The 22,186-nt window shown below is 41.7% G+C and overlaps 1 protein-coding gene across 4 annotated transcripts in view; it reads left to right on the forward strand.

Moving 5' to 3' along the window:
- The window catches only part of zbtb46 (zinc finger and BTB domain containing 46), a 99,967-nt gene extending 78,971 nt beyond the window's left edge, over positions 1-20,996 (forward strand). For 2 of the 4 annotated variants that reach the window (XM_036132770.1, XM_012862251.3), the window contains 3 exons: positions 5,195-5,520; positions 10,443-10,485; positions 10,586-14,503. In XM_036132770.1, coding sequence (XP_035988663.1) covers positions 5,195-5,520; positions 10,443-10,485; positions 10,586-11,388 — 1,172 coding nt within the window. In that variant the 3' untranslated portion in view covers positions 11,389-14,503. Of the gene's footprint in view, positions 1-5,194; positions 5,521-10,442; positions 10,486-10,585; positions 14,504-15,158; positions 15,335-16,738 lie in introns of those variants that run through there. The other 2 variants (XM_021316284.2, XM_021316283.2) reach the window with 2 other exon arrangements.
- The last annotated feature ends 1,190 nt before the right edge of the window (positions 20,997-22,186 follow it).

The following is a 22,186-nucleotide window of genomic DNA, read 5'->3' on the forward strand; positions in this document are numbered from 1 at the left end:
GTGCATGTGGAATGCCAAAAATACAGTGGTACCGGACTGCATGTCAATCAGTCTCTAAAATCCAATTAGGATCATTGGGATTTAGCCCCACTACCCGTCTGTGTGTCAGGCAGTCAATGTCTAACAATGGATTGTGTCGGACCATCCCAGTGCACCTGTCCACGCTGCCACAGTGTACAGGCTGCAAAGAACATCCAATTAACTGCAGAGATCATACTGACAATATTGAACTATTCTCTACAGTGCCAACTCTCATCATATCATATCAACTTTTTTTTTTTTATATATTGACTCAGCATGTTCAATAGCTCCCTGTGAAACTGGTACCTTTGCCAGGAAGAGTGTATTTTGGTGAATTAAATTTTGTTCCACATTCTGAATCCCATCTTCCGATCCTCTTTTTTTTTTTTTTTTTAAATGCATGAGGACAGGAAGAGCAGTAACTGTTGGTGTTTAGAAATCAGTAGGAAGAAATGGATTCAGAAAAGTTTTGGGTGTATTTTAAGTTGCCTGCTGTGTTTTTATTTATGTATACTTTTAAATGTTCTGCTTGCAGTTATTGGAAGTCAGAATAATGACCCGAAGCTGTCACTGAAGTTCGAACTCAGGCGGTTTCTCACCGACCCCGACCTCACAATCCAATATGGCTGCCCCATATGTAACGGTTTATAAACATTTCAGTAACTAGGCATTTATTTGCCCTTCTCATAGCTTATATCTCATCAAATCTATTGCACTTGTAGAACTGCAATAATTATTTGGAAACCTATTCAAAACGATGCACATAAAATGCTGAGAAACCCATCTTTACTGGCGATGTTTCTCATGTTTTAAGCTCCTTTGCTGCTAGCAAAAGAGCTTAAAACATAGATATTCCCGCAAAACCAATTTTGAAAGCAATTGTAAGAATTCCTTTATTGTCCTGCAATGGGGAAATTACGGTGCGACTGGAAAACACACGGACAGTTACATACAATTATTAGTGATGAGGAAAATAAGAGAATGGTGTCCTTTGTTGACAAAGAAATACACAGTAAGAATTACATAAAGAGAACAGACATTTTAGAACATTTGCTTAACCTCTGGTGCAAGCATTTGAACAGACTGGGTCCTTCTCTGTGTGTTTTAAATTTAATTCAGACACAGCTTAAACTAGCTGAACCTTATCAAAAATAGTTGGTTAACTTATTTCAACAGTGGATACTTAAAATAAAATCAAACATATTTGTGGAGCTGGTTCTCATTCCTCTGTTTCAGAGCCTGAAGCATTATGCTGTGCTGTTGAAGGACATTTAGTGCTGACGTGTGAGCTCTGTTGATTACCCAAAACACGGTTTAAAAAAGCGCTACTCTCCACAGCTACTCTGGATGTTCCTGATATGTCAGTTGATAAGTTTGGACATTTCATGTTTTTCCCCCAATACTGATTTAACCTCAAACTAAACAAAGCACTTTTTTCTGACCAAAACTTTTACCATCTGGGTTTTTTGCTAAGATGCTAAGAAGTAGCAAGACCGAGAATTTGAACTCATCAATATCCCATAACATATGTGAAGTTTATGTAGTCTTCACAAAAACCTGAAATCAGAAAAAAGTAAAGTGATATTTTTAGTGCTCAGATAAAGCCAGTAGAAATGTGTTGCAGTAAAAGCCTTAAGTAACATGTCATCAGTACTTCAGTGAAGTGCCATGTCTCCAAACCGCACGATTTTAGTTATTTAACATCAATTTTCAAAACTGTGAAAGAGAATAAACTTTCAGGAGCTCTTTGCTAACAAGATGTCATTAAGCCCTTTTGCTGCTAACACACTTGTGAAGTTTTAGGTAATTAGCTACTAATAACGGGATATTCAACTTAAGGGAGCTGCTTTTCTAAAGCTTATAACCGTATAAGTCTTGACCCCCTTTTGGTGGCAGATGGAGTAAAGAAAACAGGTTCTTATAAGGTCAGCTTGCTCCTACAGCCTATAGCCACACACAGTCATAATACAGACTACATTTTTGATATTAGCTCTTTCTCAGTTTATTTTTTTTTTTTTTTAATTTGCTGTCATCTATTTTTTCACACCTTGCCAAATAGGTTTTCGGAAAATTCAGAAATCTGTAAGAAATCAGTCAGTCTTTCTTTAAAGAGCCCTCACGGATGGTGAGGGGGGAAAACAAAGTGCTTAACACAAAGTGCAAACAGAAGGCAGTGTCGAACAAACAGCGTGGTATAAAAAAAAAAACGCCAAACTGATTACCTAAACTAGGCCAAAGGAAACAGTAATGCTGATGATGGGTGGACACTAGAACTACACAGGAAAAGTCTCACAGGTTGATCTTACTCAAATTAATCTTGAGATTACAAATAAAAAAAAAAACAGCAGGATAAAATGAATCAATGAATTCATAAAAGTTGAAACATATGTTTAATTCACATGACTTGCATAAAAATGATAAATCAAAGCAACAGAACAAAATAAATATTCAAAATAAAAGTATATAAAATCATCATGAAGACAAAACAACACAAACAACATACTTATAATTGACTCAAGACATAGGCTTTACCACAACTATTTTATGCATACAAGGATATATCTTCTGTTCTCTGGAAACATTCCTGATTTAATTTCAACAAATGGGACAGGGATCAGGCCTCTGTCATGGCTGCTCCAAGTCGTCCGTAAGCCACTTTGTTACTTGTTAGTATGCCAAAGGCAGCTGTCCATTTGAAAGACCCGTTGGTGATAAAGCCGTAACTCTTCGGCTGATGTCTTGAAATGTTGCTGAAACAATCACTCAAAATGTTCTTTCCTAATGATGCTATCTATTTTGTGAAGTACACCTGCACTCCTGCAGTCAAACACAAGGTCCTTTGCTTTTTGTTGTGGGGTTGATATGCACATTTCACACCACACGTTCATCTACGGGGACACAGCACAGTACGACGTTTGGACATTCCCACGGTGTTTATACTGGCTATAACTGTGCAGATGAACGTTTCACCTTCAGGCATCCAAAAACCACCCAAGGACCAACCAGATTCGTGGAGGTCAACGATTATCCCACTGATGTTTTGGCTGATTTCCTTTTTGTTTTCCTGCGATGTCACACATGTAAGAAATGTTTCTCAGGTGTTGCCCTAACATACATCCACAGTGTCGCCTTTGTTTCACTCAAATGTTGTGAATGAACCAATCAGAAGCTTACAAAGCCATGATGTCATCAACATCATTTCCCTCATCTTGGTTTTCCCAAAATGCTTCATGGCATAGTAAGTAGTGTATAGAAACATCTGGCTTTGAAATAAACAACACAGACTGCTCCACAAAAATTATTCTTGTATTGGGCAATAATTTTGGTAATCTTAACTGTACTAAAACCAGAAACATTTAGTCTGATTTAATGTCACACGGTGGAAAAAAGGGGTATTTTTATACATTTCTATACGTGAATACATTTGAAGCCATATGTAAACGCATGCTTTCAACTGTACATATAAATAAATGAAAACAGAAATTTGGGTTCGGACTTTATATATATTTAGCTCATGTGCCCCAAAATTTATCAAGACTATTCAAAGCTTGATAAATTTAAGTGGCATTCCAGTATATTGGATCATTTAACAGCAAAGTGGTTAGAGGAGCAGGTCTTTTTTTATATGGCTGCACGGGTTCCTTCAGCTTTTTCTAATCAGGAGAATACGGCACTGTTATAAGTGTTTTTCTAACCTAAGATTTCTCAATGAAACCTTCTTAGTGATGTGGTTTTTAATGAATTATTGCTTCCTTTGAATAATTTTCTGTTTAAATTACTTATGTATTTATCCTATTTGTGATCTTATAAAAGAGTACAACGTGTCAGCGCAGTGGCACCTCCCTGCCCAAGGCAATTTTTTTTCCCAAAGTAGACAAATAAATGGACTTTGACTTTGATTTAATAAAGGTAAATATTTTAGTCCATTTGCAAAAAAAAAAAATCAAAACAACATAAACCTGCGAGGCTGAGGAAGTTGGAACAGCAAGATAAAAGGGTAGCATAGTGCCAACCATTGTAGCTGACACGCTTCTGTCAATAAACCGATTCTCGTCCGATTCTTGTATATCTGATGCCGGGACAGCAGTCCAATTAAATGGCCTCGTCACGCCATAACCCGAGTTTGCCTTAACTCTGTGAAACGCGGAGACTTTTAGAGCCAGCTAACGGTGCTATTCTATAATAACGCTTCTCTGACAGGTGCCTGCTGGCAGAACCCCATTAGTTAATGAGCTGCTCCGTCTCACCTGTAGCTCATTGGTTTACTCCCAGCCTCCACTTCCTCTTCCACGCTCTTAAAGTTTTCCGTCTGCCTCCGCTGGGGGTGGGCGAGGAGGAGGACGGGGATTTTAGCTCTTGTGTGTGCTCTCAGTCAGTAGGAGTGGGGAGTGTCAGGCGTGGTAGTTTAACATTCCAGGAATCAAACCTCATGGACGTGTGATTCTGTCCATTGTGCAGGGGAGGGCAGTGAATGGCTAACCCGCTGCATAACTCTGGAGACATCCCCCCCCCAAACACAAACGCACTATGAAACGACTTGCAACACACGGGCTTGTAACAATAAGAAGGAAAACAGAAAGAGTCTCACTTGTGCAGTGAGCTAATGGTGATATTAATGTAGCATAAAAAAAAAAAGCTACTGTGTGAAATGAAATGTTTAAATTCTTCAGCCAGCGTGCCTTCACTTGTTGCTGGTAAACATCTTACACGCTCCATGTCATCCTCTGCCCAGCTTGTACAAAAAGTGTTCAACCGAGTTGCACGATGGCTCCTCTCCAAAAACTATTTCCCTCCACGCTACAGAGGATCCTCGAGCCCTCTCTCCTTATATGCATTTCACCGCTGCACACAAACATGCACACGCTCTCCCAAAAACACACACATGCTGCCATCCTCTGTGCACACATGTGGGTGGAAGGAGGAGAGCAGAGGAGCAAAGGAAAAAAAAAAAAAGGAGAGAGAGAATTCCTAACCCTTTCCCCTTGGCTGGTGGAAAGTGAAACTTTTGAGTTTTTCTTCCTCCCCCTCTCCTCGGTGTTTGATAGTGTAGCACTGGCAGCCTCTGTGTGCCCCCCTGCCCACTCTCTCCCGTTGTGTTCTGGTGGCCCAGCTGCTTGCAGGGTTGCAGTTGTACGTGAGTGGGTGGGTGAGACTCGTTTCCTGTGCTCCTCAGGGCTCCGCTCCAACAACTACTGCAGCGCGCTCCGGCCAGGGGCCACGGGGGCCGCTGTTCATAACAAAGAGGGCGCTGGTTCCTCTCCTCCTCTTCCTCTTCTTCCTCTTCATCTACCACCATCACCACCACCACCACCACCCCATCTGCCATCATCAACATCAGCATACTGCCCACCCTCTCCGCCCACACCACTGCACCCATCCGAGCCTCGGCCCCTGGAGGCCCCCGGGCTGCGGGCTGGGGCGACGCCGCTGCACTCAGAAGGACTGGACATGGAAGTTGAAGAGGCCCCCGAGGGCACAGAACCCTCCGCCTTGCCTGAGGTAAGCACACTGAACCTGGGTCAGCTCCACGGTGGAGGCTGCTCACTGGGTGCCACTCCGCTTGACAGATAAAAGTCTGGAACAGGGGAGTTTGGCACCCGGGGGGCACCTTCACTCTGCTTCTGTGACTTGGCATGGGCTGGTTGCTAAAGTATGTGAAAACAATTTGCCTTCAAAAATAGCTAAATCTTTTGCAAGTTTGCAAATTTAGTTTAAATCAAGATCAAAATGTTAATATGGTATGGATATCAAAATTGTCTGTGGCCATGGCCTTCAGTCGGAAAAATCGTGGTTTATGCCTTAAGCTGAGGAGTTGGTTTCTTATTGACAGATGAGGGTAAGGCGGAGCTCATTTATATTAAGGTAGCTGCTGCTCCAGTCTGTCATGGCGAGAACAGGGCTGAGCAAAAACAGCAAAGCTCGCTAATTTCCTGTTTTTCTTCATTCTGACACTCTCCTACGGTCACAAGATGTGTATCACGTCCGGAAGAGCGAGACCCAGCGAAGAAGTGGATAAAATAAGCCTCCTCGACCAGGTTGCTGGGCTCCGACTCAGAGATAGGTTGGACAGGATGTGTCCCGACGTCCAGGGGGAGCTCGGAGTGGAGCTCCACATAGAGAGGAGTCACTTGAGGCGATTCCGGCATCTAATCAGGATGCCTCCCTTTGGAGGTTTTTCTGGAGACGTCCTATTGAGAGGAGACCTCAGGGCACACCCAGAACACATCATGCCTCTCGTCTGGGCTGGGGACGCCTTTGGATGCGGCAAAATTAGCTAGAGAAGAATATCCAGACTTCCCTCCTAAACCTGTGGCCTCTGTTGCTTAGTCCTAACTTTAAGAGAACAGAGTTATGTAGGTTTGTAGATTACGCTGTTACACCTGTCCGCTTTTGACGCAGTAGGTAACATTGTAGCTTTTCTGTTAACAATAAAAGCAATTAAATTATTTCCGTGTCAGTGCCACAATACTGTCTGCACTGGTAAGTTAACGTAAGGTTATTGAGAATCTTATACCAGCCCATGCCTTGTTGAGCGGTGCAAAGAAATGAGAGCTGATATGGGGTAATTTTCCATCATGCATCCCCTCTGTAGCTCATTGAGCCCCTCTTCGTGTTCCTTTTATTTTGTGTGTGTGAATCTGCTATATTTCTCGCTGCACTGCAGTTAACAAAGCTGCCTGTGTTTTTTTTTTTCCTTTTCCCTTTTATGCTTTTGACTTTCAGTCTCTTTCAGATCGCTGTCATCCTTCCCTCTAGCACCCTTTCTCAGAAAGTCTTTTAATATAGCTAGACCTGAGTTTGCCTTGAAGCAGGGAGTCTTTGCATGGTATTAGAGATAATGTAGTTTATAGTGGCTGAATCAGAGATGACACCTTTAGTCACAATGGCAGCGTGCGCCCAGAGATAGCAGATAACGGGCAAAGGTAGTGTGATGAGACCGAGTAGAATCAATACTAGAAGACAAAGAGAGGTTTGGTCTTGTGGCTCAGGAAATTGTTTGTTCTGCTCCGTGTTTGTGTGTGTGTGTGTGTGTGTGTGTGTGTGTGTGTGTGTGTGTGTGTGTGTGTGTGTGTGCAAGGAGGAGAGTGGGCGCATGTGTGTGTTTTGTGCCAGTTTGTGTGTGTGCGAGCGAGCATTTAGGAGCAGCATTTGATTTCAGTGGACCTGCCTCCCAACAAGCCTCCCTATCTTTACGGACAAGCCATCTGTTTGCCCAGTGCATGGTGTTCTGTTCTTAGAGAGGAGGAGGAGGAGGAGGAGGAGGAGGAAGAGTGAAGGAGATGAGCAAATAGGCGGGGGTGAAGGAATGGCATGGGTACGGAGTGGATAGACGGGGGTAGAGTTTTACTCTGGTGCAGAAGGGATAGGAGGGTTTTTTTTTTTTTTTTTTTTGGCTGCACCTTACTGAGCTCTCAAAGGGTTTCAGAGCACCGGTCGGTCCTAAAGGGCTGTCATCCTGCATGTGTTAGAGAACCTCCCTGGTTCAACACAGCTGAATCATTCATTACCAGGTCTCCGCAGAACTCGATGACACGCAGGGAGGTAATTCAAGCGTTCCATCCAGGTGCGTTGACGCAGGGATTGAAATCATGCCGGACACCGACCCTTGAGGGCTGTAGTTTCGCACCTCGGCATTAAAGAGGTAGTTCTGGATTGTTTGAAATGAGATATAGATGACTGGCAGTAGTTACTTCCTTTTGGGAGTTGATTTAGTGTATATACTAATTAGTTGGTCCCGGAGCATAAAGGTAATGGTTAGAATGAGAGGGCCAAAGACCAAAAAAGATTTTTCACCATCGGCAATCAAAAAAAAAAAAATAATAATAATCCCAGCCTTTTTTACAAATTATATATTTTGACCCTTTAAAATGACATCAGGTCTGTGTTTGTGGCTATTTATAGCATAACCAACTATTATTTTGCATAGGTAATGGAGGTTGGAGGGGGTGTGCCAAAAGTGATCTTCCTGTGAGAAATATAGAAACATATAGGCACAAAATTATTCCTCAGAGGACTTGATTACCAAAAATACTCTCGACAAATAGCTCTATTTCAATAGTTTGTTCATTTGATTTAACTCCATACTGCACAGTTTTTTTTCCTAATTATTTCCTTACATGGTCAGTTCTTTCATGCGTGACAACTCTTTACAGTTTCCCAATATTGCTCTGTCTACATTAGGTGTGACAGAGTGGGGAAAAAAATGATGACAATGATAAAATTATTTGAGTAAAATATCCACAATGTGATATCTTGGGCCTCTATCAAACAAGAGAGATTGAAACAATGTGCAATAAACTGAATTAGCTTAATGCAATAGCAAAATAACAACAGTATGCAACGTCCCGTATCATCATGTACAAACTTACAGACGTAAATTTGTTCTCCATTGTCAACTGGGGATCTGTAATCCCCAGAGTGTCTTTACATACAAATGATTTTATACCTCTGAGAAGAAATCCAATCCCATTTTAGCGAGGATAAGAGGCTCAAATTTAGGAATCTAGTGTTGATAAACTTCCCCATTTTAAGTTTAGAATCTATGATAAGCACACCTGGCTTCAGATTGATTTATCATCAAATAAATATTTTTTCAGAAAGAACAGACAAAAAGGTCAGGAACAAACAACACTTTTAGGTTATTCTCTCTATAAATACCTGGAGCGTTTTGGATCTTATGAGAATGAACAAAACCCTTTAAATTGAAGCTGAAGACATCTTGACAGCTCATCTCTGGACAAAGACGTGCGATCAACATGACTGTTGGCTTCTGTATGGAAAAAAAAAAACATAATGCAAGAGTTTAGGATATAAAAATGACACATTTCTATATTGACTGTAGATGTTGCGCTTGGATATGTGTTAATTAACCCCATATTATTTACAATTCACAATAAAATTAATTCTAAGCCACTTTGCAAGATAAATAGATCCAGTTTATATATGGAAGTTTATAATTAAATCCATCTGGTCTTAATAATAGATTCAGTTCTGATAGGCAAAAGAAGAAGCACAGCTGTTCTAATTGATTTTCTGTTGTCGTTATTATAAATTTAAATAGGGAAACTCCATTATAAAAAAAAAGCTTTAGGAAGCTGGGTGTATTACATGTATATTTCATTACTCAAGTAATGATTTTATATAGAATTCTCGATTGATAAAATATTTCATGTAACCCTAGAAAGAACAGAACATGTAAAGTGTTTCCAGTCAGAATAAATGTTTTTAATAAAAGTTAAACGAGACCATTTTTCTAGTTGTTGAATTTCATTGACATTTACACAGGCGTACTTTCCCGTAAGGTAGTTGCTCTGACCAAAAGTGCTTTACATGCGTCGTCCTCAGTACGTGTTCCACACAGGAAGATCCCTGGTGGTGCACCGCCACCTGCGTCTGTTTCATGTGTAAATAATCCTCAGGTTATATGTAAATAGCCACACAATAAAAAGGTGAGCACGGTTTTAGGGTCACTAAGACAGCATCCGCATAACCTGCTATGGCGTTGCACGAGTTGTTCCTCAAAACCAGTTTCCTCACTTTATGTAAAATAAAGAGCTTTAAAAGATTTAGGGGATATACCTTTATCTTTGATTTCCCCTGTCAAAACTGACGTTTTGTCAAACTCATTGACTTTTTTAGGGGCTTTGACCTACTGATGGAACCAACTAATCAGTTCCTGTTTAATTAACAAAAAAGCCTTTTTGCTGTGTTTTTTTTTCTAGATCAGGGTTTTAAACTTCACCTGAGGAGAGCAGTATTTTGTGCCTATCACCACTTTTTTTAAATTAAAAATCAAGTTCAGCATTATGTTGTTTGTTGATTTATGAAATGTACAGAAGATTAAGAGCTGAAATAAATTCTTTGCAAAACAAAAAATAAATAAAAATGTTCAGAATGTTGTAAAAAAAAAACTGCCAGACAAATGTGCACATTTTGAATCTGGAAGTGTTGACTCTTTTGAAATGAAACATTTGTTGGATCGCTTGCTTTCGTTTTTTGTCCCTCTCTGACTAGCTGTTAGCTTTAACCTCTAGGGCCAACTAATCAGGATTTCTACTAAAGACAGTAATCAACTGCAGGTAACTTTTCAACAAACCCTGATTAAAAAAATCCAGAGCTATCTCTTTAATAATATCACTACTTAACAGAATGAGTCCCATTAGACAGATGCAGTAAATTCAATTGTTTAAATGCTGTTTTGATTTGTTTGCTCTCTAATTATTATTTTTTGCCTGTTTTTGCAAAATTGTGACCTCTTTTCCTGTTTTGAACTTCTCATGCCGTTATCGTCGTGTTTGTTGCTTAATAAAAAAAGGTTTGCTTTCACAGCTTTTACCACCTTCCTGCTTTCTGCATGCCCAGACAACATTCCTTCCAGATTGCATAAATGTGTCACTTAACGGGATATTTTGTGCTTACAGGAGGGTATAAAGGACAAAGAAGATATGAAAGAGTACAGCACAGGTATAGTTCAAAAGTTAACATATAGACTCTCTGGAATACTTTGGAGCTTCGATTTTGTATTGTACTTATTTTTTCCCCCCTTCCCTCCTCGTTATTTCAGCTTTGGAAGGTGACCAGTCCCCTGTCGAGAGAGATCAGATGGGCGAGGGGAGCTATGCCGGCGGTTCAGCAGTGCCTGCATCAGTGTCTGAAGCTGGCAGAGGATCTAAAGGGCCGCTCGCGCTGGGTGAGGAGGCTGGATCAGGGGAGAAAGCCCTGCCAGAGCGCGGCGGCTTCTCCTCACAGGGGCTCGCCTGCTCCCTGTGCAAACGGCTGTTCAGCAGCCTGGAGCATCTCAGGGAACACGAGTACCACCACACCCTGTCCCTGATGGCCCTGTCCCTGGACTGGCCGGGCATGCCGGGTCCTCTCCACCAGCCCGTCCAACACCGTCACCAATCACAGCCCCAGCCTCCACTCTTCGGCCAGGCTCTCTACCGCCCTGCGGTGGGCGAGCCCGTTCCCGCTCGCTACTTCTGCTCCCACTGCCCCGCGAGCTTCACCCTGAAATCCAATGCGGACCGTCATGAGAAGACCATCCACTTCAAGAAGAAGCTGATGCAGTGCGTGTACTGCCTGAAGCACTTTCGGGATCGCACAGACCTGCACCGGCACCTGTCCTCCGTGCACTCCAAAGAGAGAGGGCACACCTGCCCGGCCTGTGCCAAGGCTTTTAGCACCCAGAAGAACTTGGCAACGCATGTTAAAGTGTGCTGCCAGGTGGCCTTGGTGCCAGGAGCCATACTGGGAGGCGGCACTGGGATGGAAATGTCTCAGGGGGGGCTTACAGACCCGCTGTGGCGGCTAAACCAGCACCTGAAAGTTGACAATTACAATGGCAGTATTGACGTGGAAGGCCTGTAGAGTCACTCATACCCATTTGTAGTTAGAATTGTACCTTCAGTTGCGTTTAACATTCATGCCAAAAATGCTTTGTGGTGTTGTGCACTCAAAAGGAAAGAATTTCTTAATAGCAAAAGTGCAGAGCACTTTTTTACACCTTCTTAAATACTATGCCGTTATTATTGTGTAATGATTACCCATTTAGACTGATGTCAATTTGTCAGAAATGCACAATTGCTATGCAAAATGAATCGAACTCGACGCCCATTAAACTTTTGACCCATAATTTATGCAATGTTTCACCAGTTTTAGTAAGAACCAGCTAAACCCATAACCAGGTGAATATCTTTTCACTCTTGTGCCGAGCGGAGAGACAGGGGGTGTATTTTCACTTCCTCAACCTAAACCACTCGTCTGGCTCTCCGTCCCCAGTCACCACTGTGACTACGCTCTCATCTCCTTTTTTAGGCAGAGAGATTTTAATCTTTGTGTCCACCCATGCATTTACGCGCACAAAGACGTTTAAACAGAACCCATACCTGTCAGGCGCTGTGGGTTACAGCCCAAACAAACCACGCCACCTGCAGGAACTTTGCAGCACTGCAGAAAAAAGGAGAAAAGCTGACTTCTGCGCCTCAGCTAATGTTATATAGCGTAGGAAAATAGTTTATAAAGAGACTAGAATTCTGTGGTAGGTCCGGACGGGATGGACTCGCAGTTTTGCGTCTTTCGCAGTCCCTCTGACGGTACTGCTTTGAGTCAGAAGCTGTCAGATGAGCACAGATGGAGGGGATGTGCTGAAGAAGACAAAGCCAGCTAAAACAATAGGCCAGCAGCAGCTCGGATGGGGGTTGGTTGGTGTCGTTTTCTCTCAATATTCCGGCCACCTTCTTCGACCCGGATCCGTGAGTGCCGTAGCGGCCGAGCGGGGCAGGACCCGAGCAGTAATCTGCCCTCCGCGGCTCCGGCCGCCTCTTAACCTCTTGACCCCCCCACATCTGAAGTGGAAGTGGAGGCCGAGGCGCAGAGGCCTGTTAAACCAGAGGAGCTCAGTGATGTCACGGCTGCACTGTGATAATGGCGCTGGTGGTGTGCTCGGGGCAGAAAATGGGGAATCAAGTGAGACAAGTGGGAAAAAAAAAAAAAAAAACGCATATGAATAATTATAAGGGAGGCGGTGAGGGCTGTGTTGGTGAGCAGCAGTTGGGCTGAACACGAGCTTGACAATCTTTGCTAATGTGAATTCACACCAGTTTCTGCCAAAACACTTTTGCTTTGAGTTTACAGCAGATGTGCAACGAGATATAGCAAAATGAAAACAGTGTTGAAAACCTCTATGCTTTTCGCAGTAAAATTATTTATAATTGGGCTATTGACATGAAATTCGTCTCAGATGTTGGCAACAACTCCGGTGATCCACACATACAAAGAAGCACAGATTAGTCCAAAATTTGATTATGTTCAATAAAGTGGATTAATAAAATAAATAAGTATGAAAACATGCTTACTGAAATGTATTCAGTTCTAACTGTAAAAGTATTTTTTTTTATATATATAATAACAGCTTGAGGGCATCTCCTTTGTGGAGAAACTAGTGGCATGCGTCACATAGGGCTAAATCTGTCTTCAAATCTTGAAGTTTCTTGGGCTCTTTTCTATGCAATTTAGTTATTTCACAGATTTTCTGCTGTATTCAAGTCAGGAAATTCTAGAAACTATATTCAAATTATCTGAAACCAGCTGAGAGTTTCCGTGTCTGTGTGTACTGGATCTTTGTACTGCTTCATCTTCAGATTATTGTTTTGAAAGTCTCAGTAAATGTACCCTTCCTTTAATTATATGAAGTCTACCAGTGTCATATTTTGGATAGCATACCAAAATGTTACCACCTCAAAATTCACTGTTGGCGCAGAGTTTTTGGAGTGACGTGCGGTATTATTCCTTCTCCAAACATGGTGGGTGCAGTGCCATCCAAACAGGGTCGTTTTGTCCCATATAACCAGACGATATTCTCCCAGTAGTTCATTTGCTCTTTTGAATGAAAGTTAAGTTTAAACAAGCTTCAATCTTGGTTTTTCTTCAGCAGTGGAGTCTTGTGCCGGGTGTGCATAAGGGCCATTTGGTTGAGCGTGTTTACTTCTATTTTAATTTTAATTTCAGGTCTTTCTAACGTTCCCTGCAAGTAGTCTTTGGCTCTGAGGAAACTCTTCTGCTTGTTCTTTTGATTTTGTCTTGCATTGTGCCCTTGGTCGTGGCTTGTTCGTGGGGAATTCATAATCTTTCCATTTCCACATTATTAACCAGTTCGGTGCTCACTGGAACAATCAGAGATTTAGAAATGTGTCCATAAAGTAATGTCTGGGTGCTTGCTTTCAGATACCCTGATAGCCCATCGATTTGCACTAAACCAGCTTATACTCATCGGTACTAATTGGTGGCGGTTTTGCTTTTGGTTGTTTTCTTCGCTTGGTTGTTTTCTTCGCTTTTTATGTATTTCACTGTACTTATTAATTTATGGACCTATTTGATTTTTTATTTTATTTATTACTAGGGTTTTTGCCAACATCTGGTTTGAACTTCATACCTATAGGACAGTTAAAAACACGTATACTGACAAAAACATTGGTGTGTTCAATGCCGACGTTTCCAGTTGTATTGTCTCGATACAACTCACCCATAAAGGTTTCTCATATACACCCATACTTTGAATAACATACCCATTAGGCATCCGCCTGCTTTTATCTTTCTAGGTGCTCCTTATTAAAGCAAAACCTGAGCCCATGGGGGAATTTGTCCCTCCTCTGTTGTATATGCACAGATAACTCCCAGCTGCCAAACGCTTTCTAAAAACCCATCTTCAGGTAACACATTTTGCAGCTGAAACAGAGTCACAGGCTGATGGAACTCAGGAACTAAATGGGAATTCTGCAAAGGTAGTGGTTGTGGTGTGGTATTTATGAGTTTGAATAAGTGTTGTTGTGAGTTCAGAAAGATAAGTCCAGATTTTAGACTAAATAATGTATCTTCAAAAAAATAAAAACCCATGTACTGTTCAGACCTCTGTACTTTTTTTTTTTTTTTTAAAGAAAAGGAACTGTAGATTTCATGCTGTGATTAAATTATGGTTGAAAATTGAGATTTTGTTGCAGCTTCTTTTTTTGCCCTATCTGTGTTTTGCCACACATACACACAGCCATTCATGAGAATTCATCTATTTCCGAACCCGAAAGCCTGAATCTGTTGTGCGGTTTATTTGTCCTTGCATGTTTCTTCTTCTATTTTTTTTTTTTCTTTTTTGATGTGCCGTCAAATGTTTAACGAGAGCCGAAGCCGATGGAGGTAATTACATGTGATAACCCCCCCCTCCTTTGAGTGTGTAGTGGATGTGGACAGTGCGTGTTGTGCCTTTGAAACCCGTCACTGTAAAATCCAGTTCCCCCTCCATCGTGTTGCGGATTTTCTTGTCATTGTCTGTGTTTGCCTTTCCGTCTGCGTTCTCGCTGTCCACACTAGAGACCTTCTAGAGCACCTTAGACAGACTCGATGTAGTGTCATGTGTTTATGGTATCGCTATGCCTTTATTGCTTTAGTATGGAGGAAGAGCTTGTTTCCAGGGCAACTGTAGCTTTGCCTGGGATTGGGATGACCATGGGAATTGATGTTACATTTCTAGCCCATGCCGCTAATTAAAAGCAATAACTGAAAAGAGATGTCATGTTATTTTCTCTTTCAAAGCTAATCTTTTGCTCCTTCCCTTTCTTTTCTCGCCCTCCTCCTTTCTGTCCTTGCAGTGAATGACTTCACGGTGATCCGTAAAAAGTTCAAGTGCCCCTACTGCAGTTTTTCTGCTATGCACCAGTGCATCCTTAAGAGGCACATGCGCTCCCACACCGGTGAGAGGCCCTACCCATGTGAGATCTGCGGCAAGAAGTTCACCAGACGGGAACACATGAAGAGGCACACACTGGTGAGCCCCATCTTGTTGCCATTGCCCCCTTGGGGCAAGTGTACATGTGTCATCAAAAGAACATGTTGATTTCAGTTGTTCCATTAAAAAGACAAAACTAAATTGATAGATTTCAGGGGTTCATATGTGTTTGTATGGTTTGTTTTTGATTGGTATGGCTTACAGTTAGTAACAAACCTATATTTTGAGAAAATATGAATAAGGAAAGTAAATCCACGCACTGCACAGAATCAAATGGCTCATTCTACGTAAATGACGGCGTCATGGCATCGAGGTGATCAGACTCTGAGGTGTTAAGGAAGCCGATGTTGCTTGAATGGCGGCCTTCAGGTTGTCTGTTTTGATGTTTTTGGTGTCTCATCTCCCTCCTGACAATTCTTCATAGATTCTCTACAGAGTTTAGCTTTTTAGGGTTAATAAAGTCATGCCTGCTTATTAAACCAGGTTTTGATACTTTTGGTGGTGTGATGGTCCTGCAGGGAAATAAAATCAGCACCTTCACAAAGCCTCCCAGCAGAGGGAACCATGAAACTCTTTAAAATGTTCTGGTTGATCCCTCTGCTGACTTTTGACTTGATAAAAAAAAAAAACAAGATAAACAGATGCCACGGCTGCCCGATGACTCCCCAATCTTCATCACCGTGGAAGCTTCACACTGGACCCCGAGCAGCTTGGGTTTTGTGCCTCTTGACTTGACGTCCAGACTCTGAACCCTTCTCTTTAGACGCTGTCTCTAGCTCAGGAGTTGCTTTACATAAGGAATGTGAAAGTTGTAGTCCTGGAATACGTCGGTGCATGGTGGATCTTGAAGCTCTGACTCCAGCTCCAGCTAAATGTGTGGCGGAAGCAGGTGAGATGGCAACAGAGATAACTGCAGCCTCAAGAGGCCTGTCTTGAATGGGCTTTCATTCCCTGGCCACCCCTGTTGCTTGAGAATCTTTTTGCTTCCCCAGATTTTCCTTCCACCTAACTTCTCATTAAAGTTTGGATACAGCATCTGGGAAATTCTTTAAGCAATGATCTTTTGTGGCTTGCCCCTCTTGTACACCGGCGGCTGTCTGATAGACCGCCTGTCTGCAGTCTTCCCTGTGACTGTTTGTGCCATAACATGACATTAATGTGTTAAAAATGCATCTTTAAAATAGTGTCATGTAACATTCTAATTTTCTGAGGGAAAAAAATGTGGTTCATTAGCTATAAGCCATACTGCTGTAGTCACAATTAACAGAAACATATGCCTGAAATGCAGCATATCGCTGTGCCTCGTGAATCTATAGAATGTTTGAGTTTCGATTTTTGCATGACCAAAATAAATAATTTTTCATTAATTTGTTGGGATTCACCCGTACTTGTCATCCAACGTGTAAATGATCAACATCGCATGGTGTGCTTTCCACCCCACAGGTCCACAGCAAGGACAAGAAGTATGTGTGCAAGGTGTGCAGCCGGGTCTTCATGTCCGCGGCGAGCGTCGGCATCAAACACGGCTCCCGGCGGCACGGCGTCTGCGCCGACTGCTCGGGCCGGGGCATGGCCGCGCTGCTGGACCACAACGGCGAGACGGGTGGGGACATTTCGCCAGAGGAGGAGCTGTATCCCGGGGACCGGTTTCACGACGACCAGGCGGAGTGTGACGGCGACGGGGAAGGGGAGGAGGAGATGATGGCGGAAGGGGACAGTGAGATTTTGGGAGAAGGGGACGAAGAGCCGGGGAAGTGGAAGGTCTCAGGGATGGCCGCCGAGGCCCACGGAGCGCTGGACAATGAGAAGGAGGAGAGCGACTCCTCAGCTCAGGAGGGAGAGCAGCAGAACGGGAGTGAGAAAGACTTTGCCTGGATCTCGTAGAACCTTTTAGGCCTCCTGTTTGTGGCTCATCAACCAATCTCTGGAGATCTTCTCCGATCTCTCAGGCAGATTCCTCTGCTCACTTTACCCATTCGCCCCACCCACTGGGGGCAGGCCTTCCTTTGTACGGAGATGCTGTAGGGTGATGCACGACAATGATCGAAACACTCAAATGCACACACACACACACCAACACACACACTTTCTCAAGCTTGACCGCCATAGAAGAAGAGTAATCAAGAGATGGCTTGAGTGCAAGGCTTTTTTCCGCTTACCTCCTCCACTTCAGATGCAGTGTTTCTGTTTTTTTTTTTGTTTTTTTTTCTTCTTCTCGAGGGTTCAGGCTGGAGTCCAGCTGTTTTCTGCTCTGTCACAACAGGAATCAGGCTGCCAAGGAAGCGGCCAGTGCTAGACTGCAACTTTGTATGTTTGCCATCACAATCATCGCAGAAACCAAGGATCACAGACAGAGTTGGGGTCGGAGGGGGCGGGGGGGGGCAGCCAGGAAGGAGGGCATCTCAGAGCGAGAGTCTAAATCTATTGCAAAGACTTGGTGTCAGGGTGGAGGACTGTGAAGCCCCAGATGACACATTTTCCTAGTTGAGTCCTACTGCCAGAGACTTGCACTTTAACGACAACTGACTCCTATCAAAGTCCTGAACCCGTTTGGTTTACATGTTTTGATCTGATATTTACTTACCTGAACAACTCGGTGACCGCACCTACCTTTAAGGATGTACCTTATGTCCTCTCTGACTGTTATCGCCAGATAGAAATCACTGAACCTTTGTGCAGATTGCTGTTTATAGAGCCTATGCCTTTTTCAGCGCGCTCCTTAATCTTTCTCCTATTAAGTTCGCCACCCGGTTTCTATTGATCCGTTCCAGCGGAAACTGGAGGTTTTGTACATAAAGATGTAAAAGAAGGGGTGAAATAAAAGGCTGCGCGAGACGGAGAGGGGCAGAGGGACGGAGAATGAAATCTGAGCGTGTTAAACCGAGAGTTTCTGCTCTGAAAGTCAACGCGAGCGCGCGGTGGAGCTACCTTACACTAACAAACGCTCTTTGTCTCTCTCGCTTGTCTCTCGCGTTGAAAGTTGTGACGATAGGACCTGAGAGCCAAGTCTCTCGCACCCCCCCCCCTCCCCCCACCCTGGTTTTATTCTTTCTTTTTTTTTTTTTTTACTTTTATTTCCTCCTTAGCTCAGACGTGTAAATTCCAGTTTCTCCCCACAGAATATGCAGACACTTTTCACGGCTACTCTTTTTTGCGTGCACCAGTTTCTCCTGCTTTGTAAGGTTGTAAAGAAAAAAAAGGATCGACGTTGTGCTTGAAATTCAGAGATTTCAGTATTTGTGTAATATTGATTTGTTATTTATTGGAAACCGTTTCCTCCTTTCTGTGTGGCTGGGTGGGCGTGCGTGCGTTTGAATGTGGGTCCGGCGTCTAGAAAGAGTCTACACTGCTTTTTAAGATTATTTCTGAGTTTGTTTGTTTTTTTTTTTTTTTGGCAGAAGTTAACAATTGAAGTGAGGCTGATGACATGTCTTAAATGTTATGATTATCAGAACTATGATTATTGTTGTTGATGTTACTATTATTAATTATTCTTATTAAGTGCTGGATGATAAGCTTTACTTTGTGTGCTTCTTTCATTTGATATTTTATACCTTGTACAAAAAGAAAGCTTTTATACTTTGCCTTGTTGTGGACAGCAAGCCATGGGGCTTTTTATCGACCTTTTATTGTGCCGGTTTAAGCTTTTTCTGTCGTATTGCGTCTTTTTTTTTTCTTTCTTTTTGTTTTTGAACTACTGATGGGGAAAAACACATTCACTGCCCTGCTCTTCTTTTAGATATTGATTAAAACATTTTATTACGCTTATGCTTTTTGCATCACTAATGTACACTAATTGATTAATATGGAACCAAAAAAAAAGAGAAAAAAATTACAATCTAGTACTTTTGTATACATGAAGTGCTTTTGTTTCGCAGTCCGTGTTTTAACGAGTGCTTTTTGCCTTTATAGTCGTGGTAAACGGTTCCGTTGTTGGGTTGTTTTGATTCTTTTCTTTTATTCCCACGAGCCTGTCGCTATTCATCACAATCGGATTAACGAAGTGCACATGTTTTCATTTTTTATTATTGCCATTGTTGTCAATTATGAAGGGCTGTGCGAGAGGACCAGCTCGTTTTTGAAGACCGCATCCTTAAAAGCAAGCAGATTAGGTTTTGATTTGATTCGTTCACAGTTAAAGTGACACGCAGTGAGGTAGCTTGCAGACTAAACACTCCTCTCTAAATGTGTGTTGAGTCTGCAGTCTGGATCTCATTCTTCAAAAAAACATGGAAAGGAAGTGCTGCAGCTGGAACATGTTGTGGGAAACATGTCGCCTGTGATGGTTGCACACATCAGGCTCTCTGCTGCAGGTGCTGTGGACTGTACTTATCATTAAGAACAACAAAATAACAAAAACTGCACAATTTGTGATGCTTTCTTCATTTTTCGCAGCTTTGTTAGTCATTGTGTTTTGACCTATTTACCAAACTGTCTTTCTTTTCTGGGCTTGAAACAAGACAAAGGGGTAGAAATTTTGATGAATGTTAGCAATGGGTGTGGAAGGAGCCCATGATCAGTGACAAATCTCTGTCCTGTGGTGCTGTTATGGCCACTAAGAGACATCTGGATGTATGTTTGATTCCCCCCCCCCCCCCCCCCCACACACACACACACACTTTACTCTCTTTTCACGACCTGTGCTGTCCTCTTCCTCCTTCCGGGTTGTTCTTCAGGAAAACGTCCGCCATTGACCCCTCAATATGTGCCTAAATGACATTTCCTTTCACCCGTGTGCTTGCAAGAGCGTCTGTGTGGAGAGATGAGATGAATATTTGGGTTTGTGGATAGAGATTATCAAGAAGTGTTGTTGTTGTTGTTTTTTTTTTTTCTTTCTCCCAACAAGACAAATCATAACTGGGCAACTAGATCCTCCCTTCCTTTCCTTGACCTTTCGTGCCCTGATTCCGTGGTCTTAACTTGCATGCCTGTGTTCATTTTTGTCATACCAAAGCGACGTTTTCGGCATCTGCGCACGCCGGTCTCATTCCACACACCGTGCAAAACTGGAACTGTTTGCTCTTTCTGCAGATGAATATGGGTATCCTTTGACGTGTACAAACTGCAATCCTCATTCAGCCTGTATAGCTTGACTCACACGTGAAAATCATGAAGCCATAGATATGGGTATATCTATATTCTACTATATTTCAAAAAGAAAAAAAAAGTTTTTTTGCCGCTTTTTACTTTAGATTTTGTTCTACTAAGAGTGATGTGTGTATACCTTCATATATATGAATTTATATTACTATTATATATTATTTATTTACTCTTTCAAGTTTCAAAAGGGTCTTTCATTTGTAAAAGGTCACACTTGAAGCTTGAGGTTTGTTTATTTTTGTTGGGAATATTTGTTCAATATGATACTGACTTTATAATGATTATTATAATAATCCTGTGTTTGTAACAAAATGTGGTAAATAATCAGAAAAAAAAAGAGAAAAACTGTCCTGTTTTTACACCTGTTTTGTTTTTTGGGCAGATTTAAGTGCTCTTGTGCTGATATATTTTTGGTTGACAGTACTGATCACAGAACATTATTGCGGTCAACCATAAGCCTTCTGTTTCGATGTTGGGTCGAGCCTGCCAGTCATCCACGCCTCTTTCTAACTTCATGTTTAGTGGAAGAATTAGCTTAACTATTATTTGCAAAATCCAATCAGTCTCAATAAATTTTGAAATTGCTGCTGTAAAGACGTGACCAGTGTGTACTGTGCCTTTTTTTTTTTTTTTTTTTTTTTTTTTTTGTGATTGCTTTGTGTCCCTTTGCCCACTTGGTGGTGCAATAGACAAGTCAAAGAAAGCAGACAGGAAGAAAACAGCCATTGAAAAAAAAAAATCTTTGTCAAACGTCCTTGTTAATTTCTAAATATATACCAATGCAGACATAATGTAAAAAAGAAAAATGCCATAAAACAGATTTATTTGAATTTATTTAAAGATATTATTGTTTTTGACAAAATCACTGCCAGCACACTTGTTCACACCCCCACTGTTAAAATGTAAAATATTCCCCTTTTTGTCAATTGGACAACGCTTAGCCTTCTGTTTTAATGTTTCACAAGGTTTTGGCACCAAAAAGATTGTTTTTTTTTTTTTTTTTTACATTATCCACAATTTTTGGCCCTTTCAAATTCACTTTCCTCTCCAGCTCACCGCACCAGTTTACCAAAGGGTTCCAGTCTGAGGTGGCCATGATTTCCCATCTTAGGGAACCGTTTCTTTATAAAGATTTGCTCATATATCTTGGATCATTATACTGCTAAAAGCCCCAGTGAAGACGACCTGTTTTCTAGCAGAATGTGCCAATTCTTATAAAATGTTATTGTTTCAGAGAGTTCATGATGCCATGCACTCTAACAAGGTTCTTATGAACTTTGGAAAATAAATGGAGGAGGAATCTGCGATGCCCCCCATCATACATAACAGCTGGAACCAGGTTGTTTTACTACATATTCCTCCTTTGTTTTATTCGAGGTTTGTTGCCATATAGGGAAATCTTAAGGACAGAAGTGTAAAGTTGTCAAAGCAAAAATAAACAGATAAAAGAATAAGGGTTGTATAATGCAAAACATTAAACATGTATTATTCCAACAATATCTGTCATGATTTTCATGCTCTTATAATATGTTTCTCACATTTATCATGTTATATTTGTCATGTTATAACAAACATTTGCAATAAAGTAAATAAGTATTTTTGAATTCTGGTAAGTATAAACCTGAAAAATACCCTGTAATATTGTTCAAAGTGATTCTGATACGTACCATTTTGTTTAATCTCATTAAGCATTTAAAAAAAATAATTTATGTTAGCGCTTCTTGCACGTCTTTGCAAGGGGTGCAAAAAAATAAAAAAAATAATAATAATAATAATACATCCGACACCAAA

This window comes from Fundulus heteroclitus, unplaced genomic scaffold (genome assembly GCF_011125445.2).
Source record: "Fundulus heteroclitus isolate FHET01 unplaced genomic scaffold, MU-UCD_Fhet_4.1 scaffold_54, whole genome shotgun sequence".
Taxonomy (NCBI): domain Eukaryota; kingdom Metazoa; phylum Chordata; class Actinopteri; order Cyprinodontiformes; family Fundulidae; genus Fundulus; species Fundulus heteroclitus.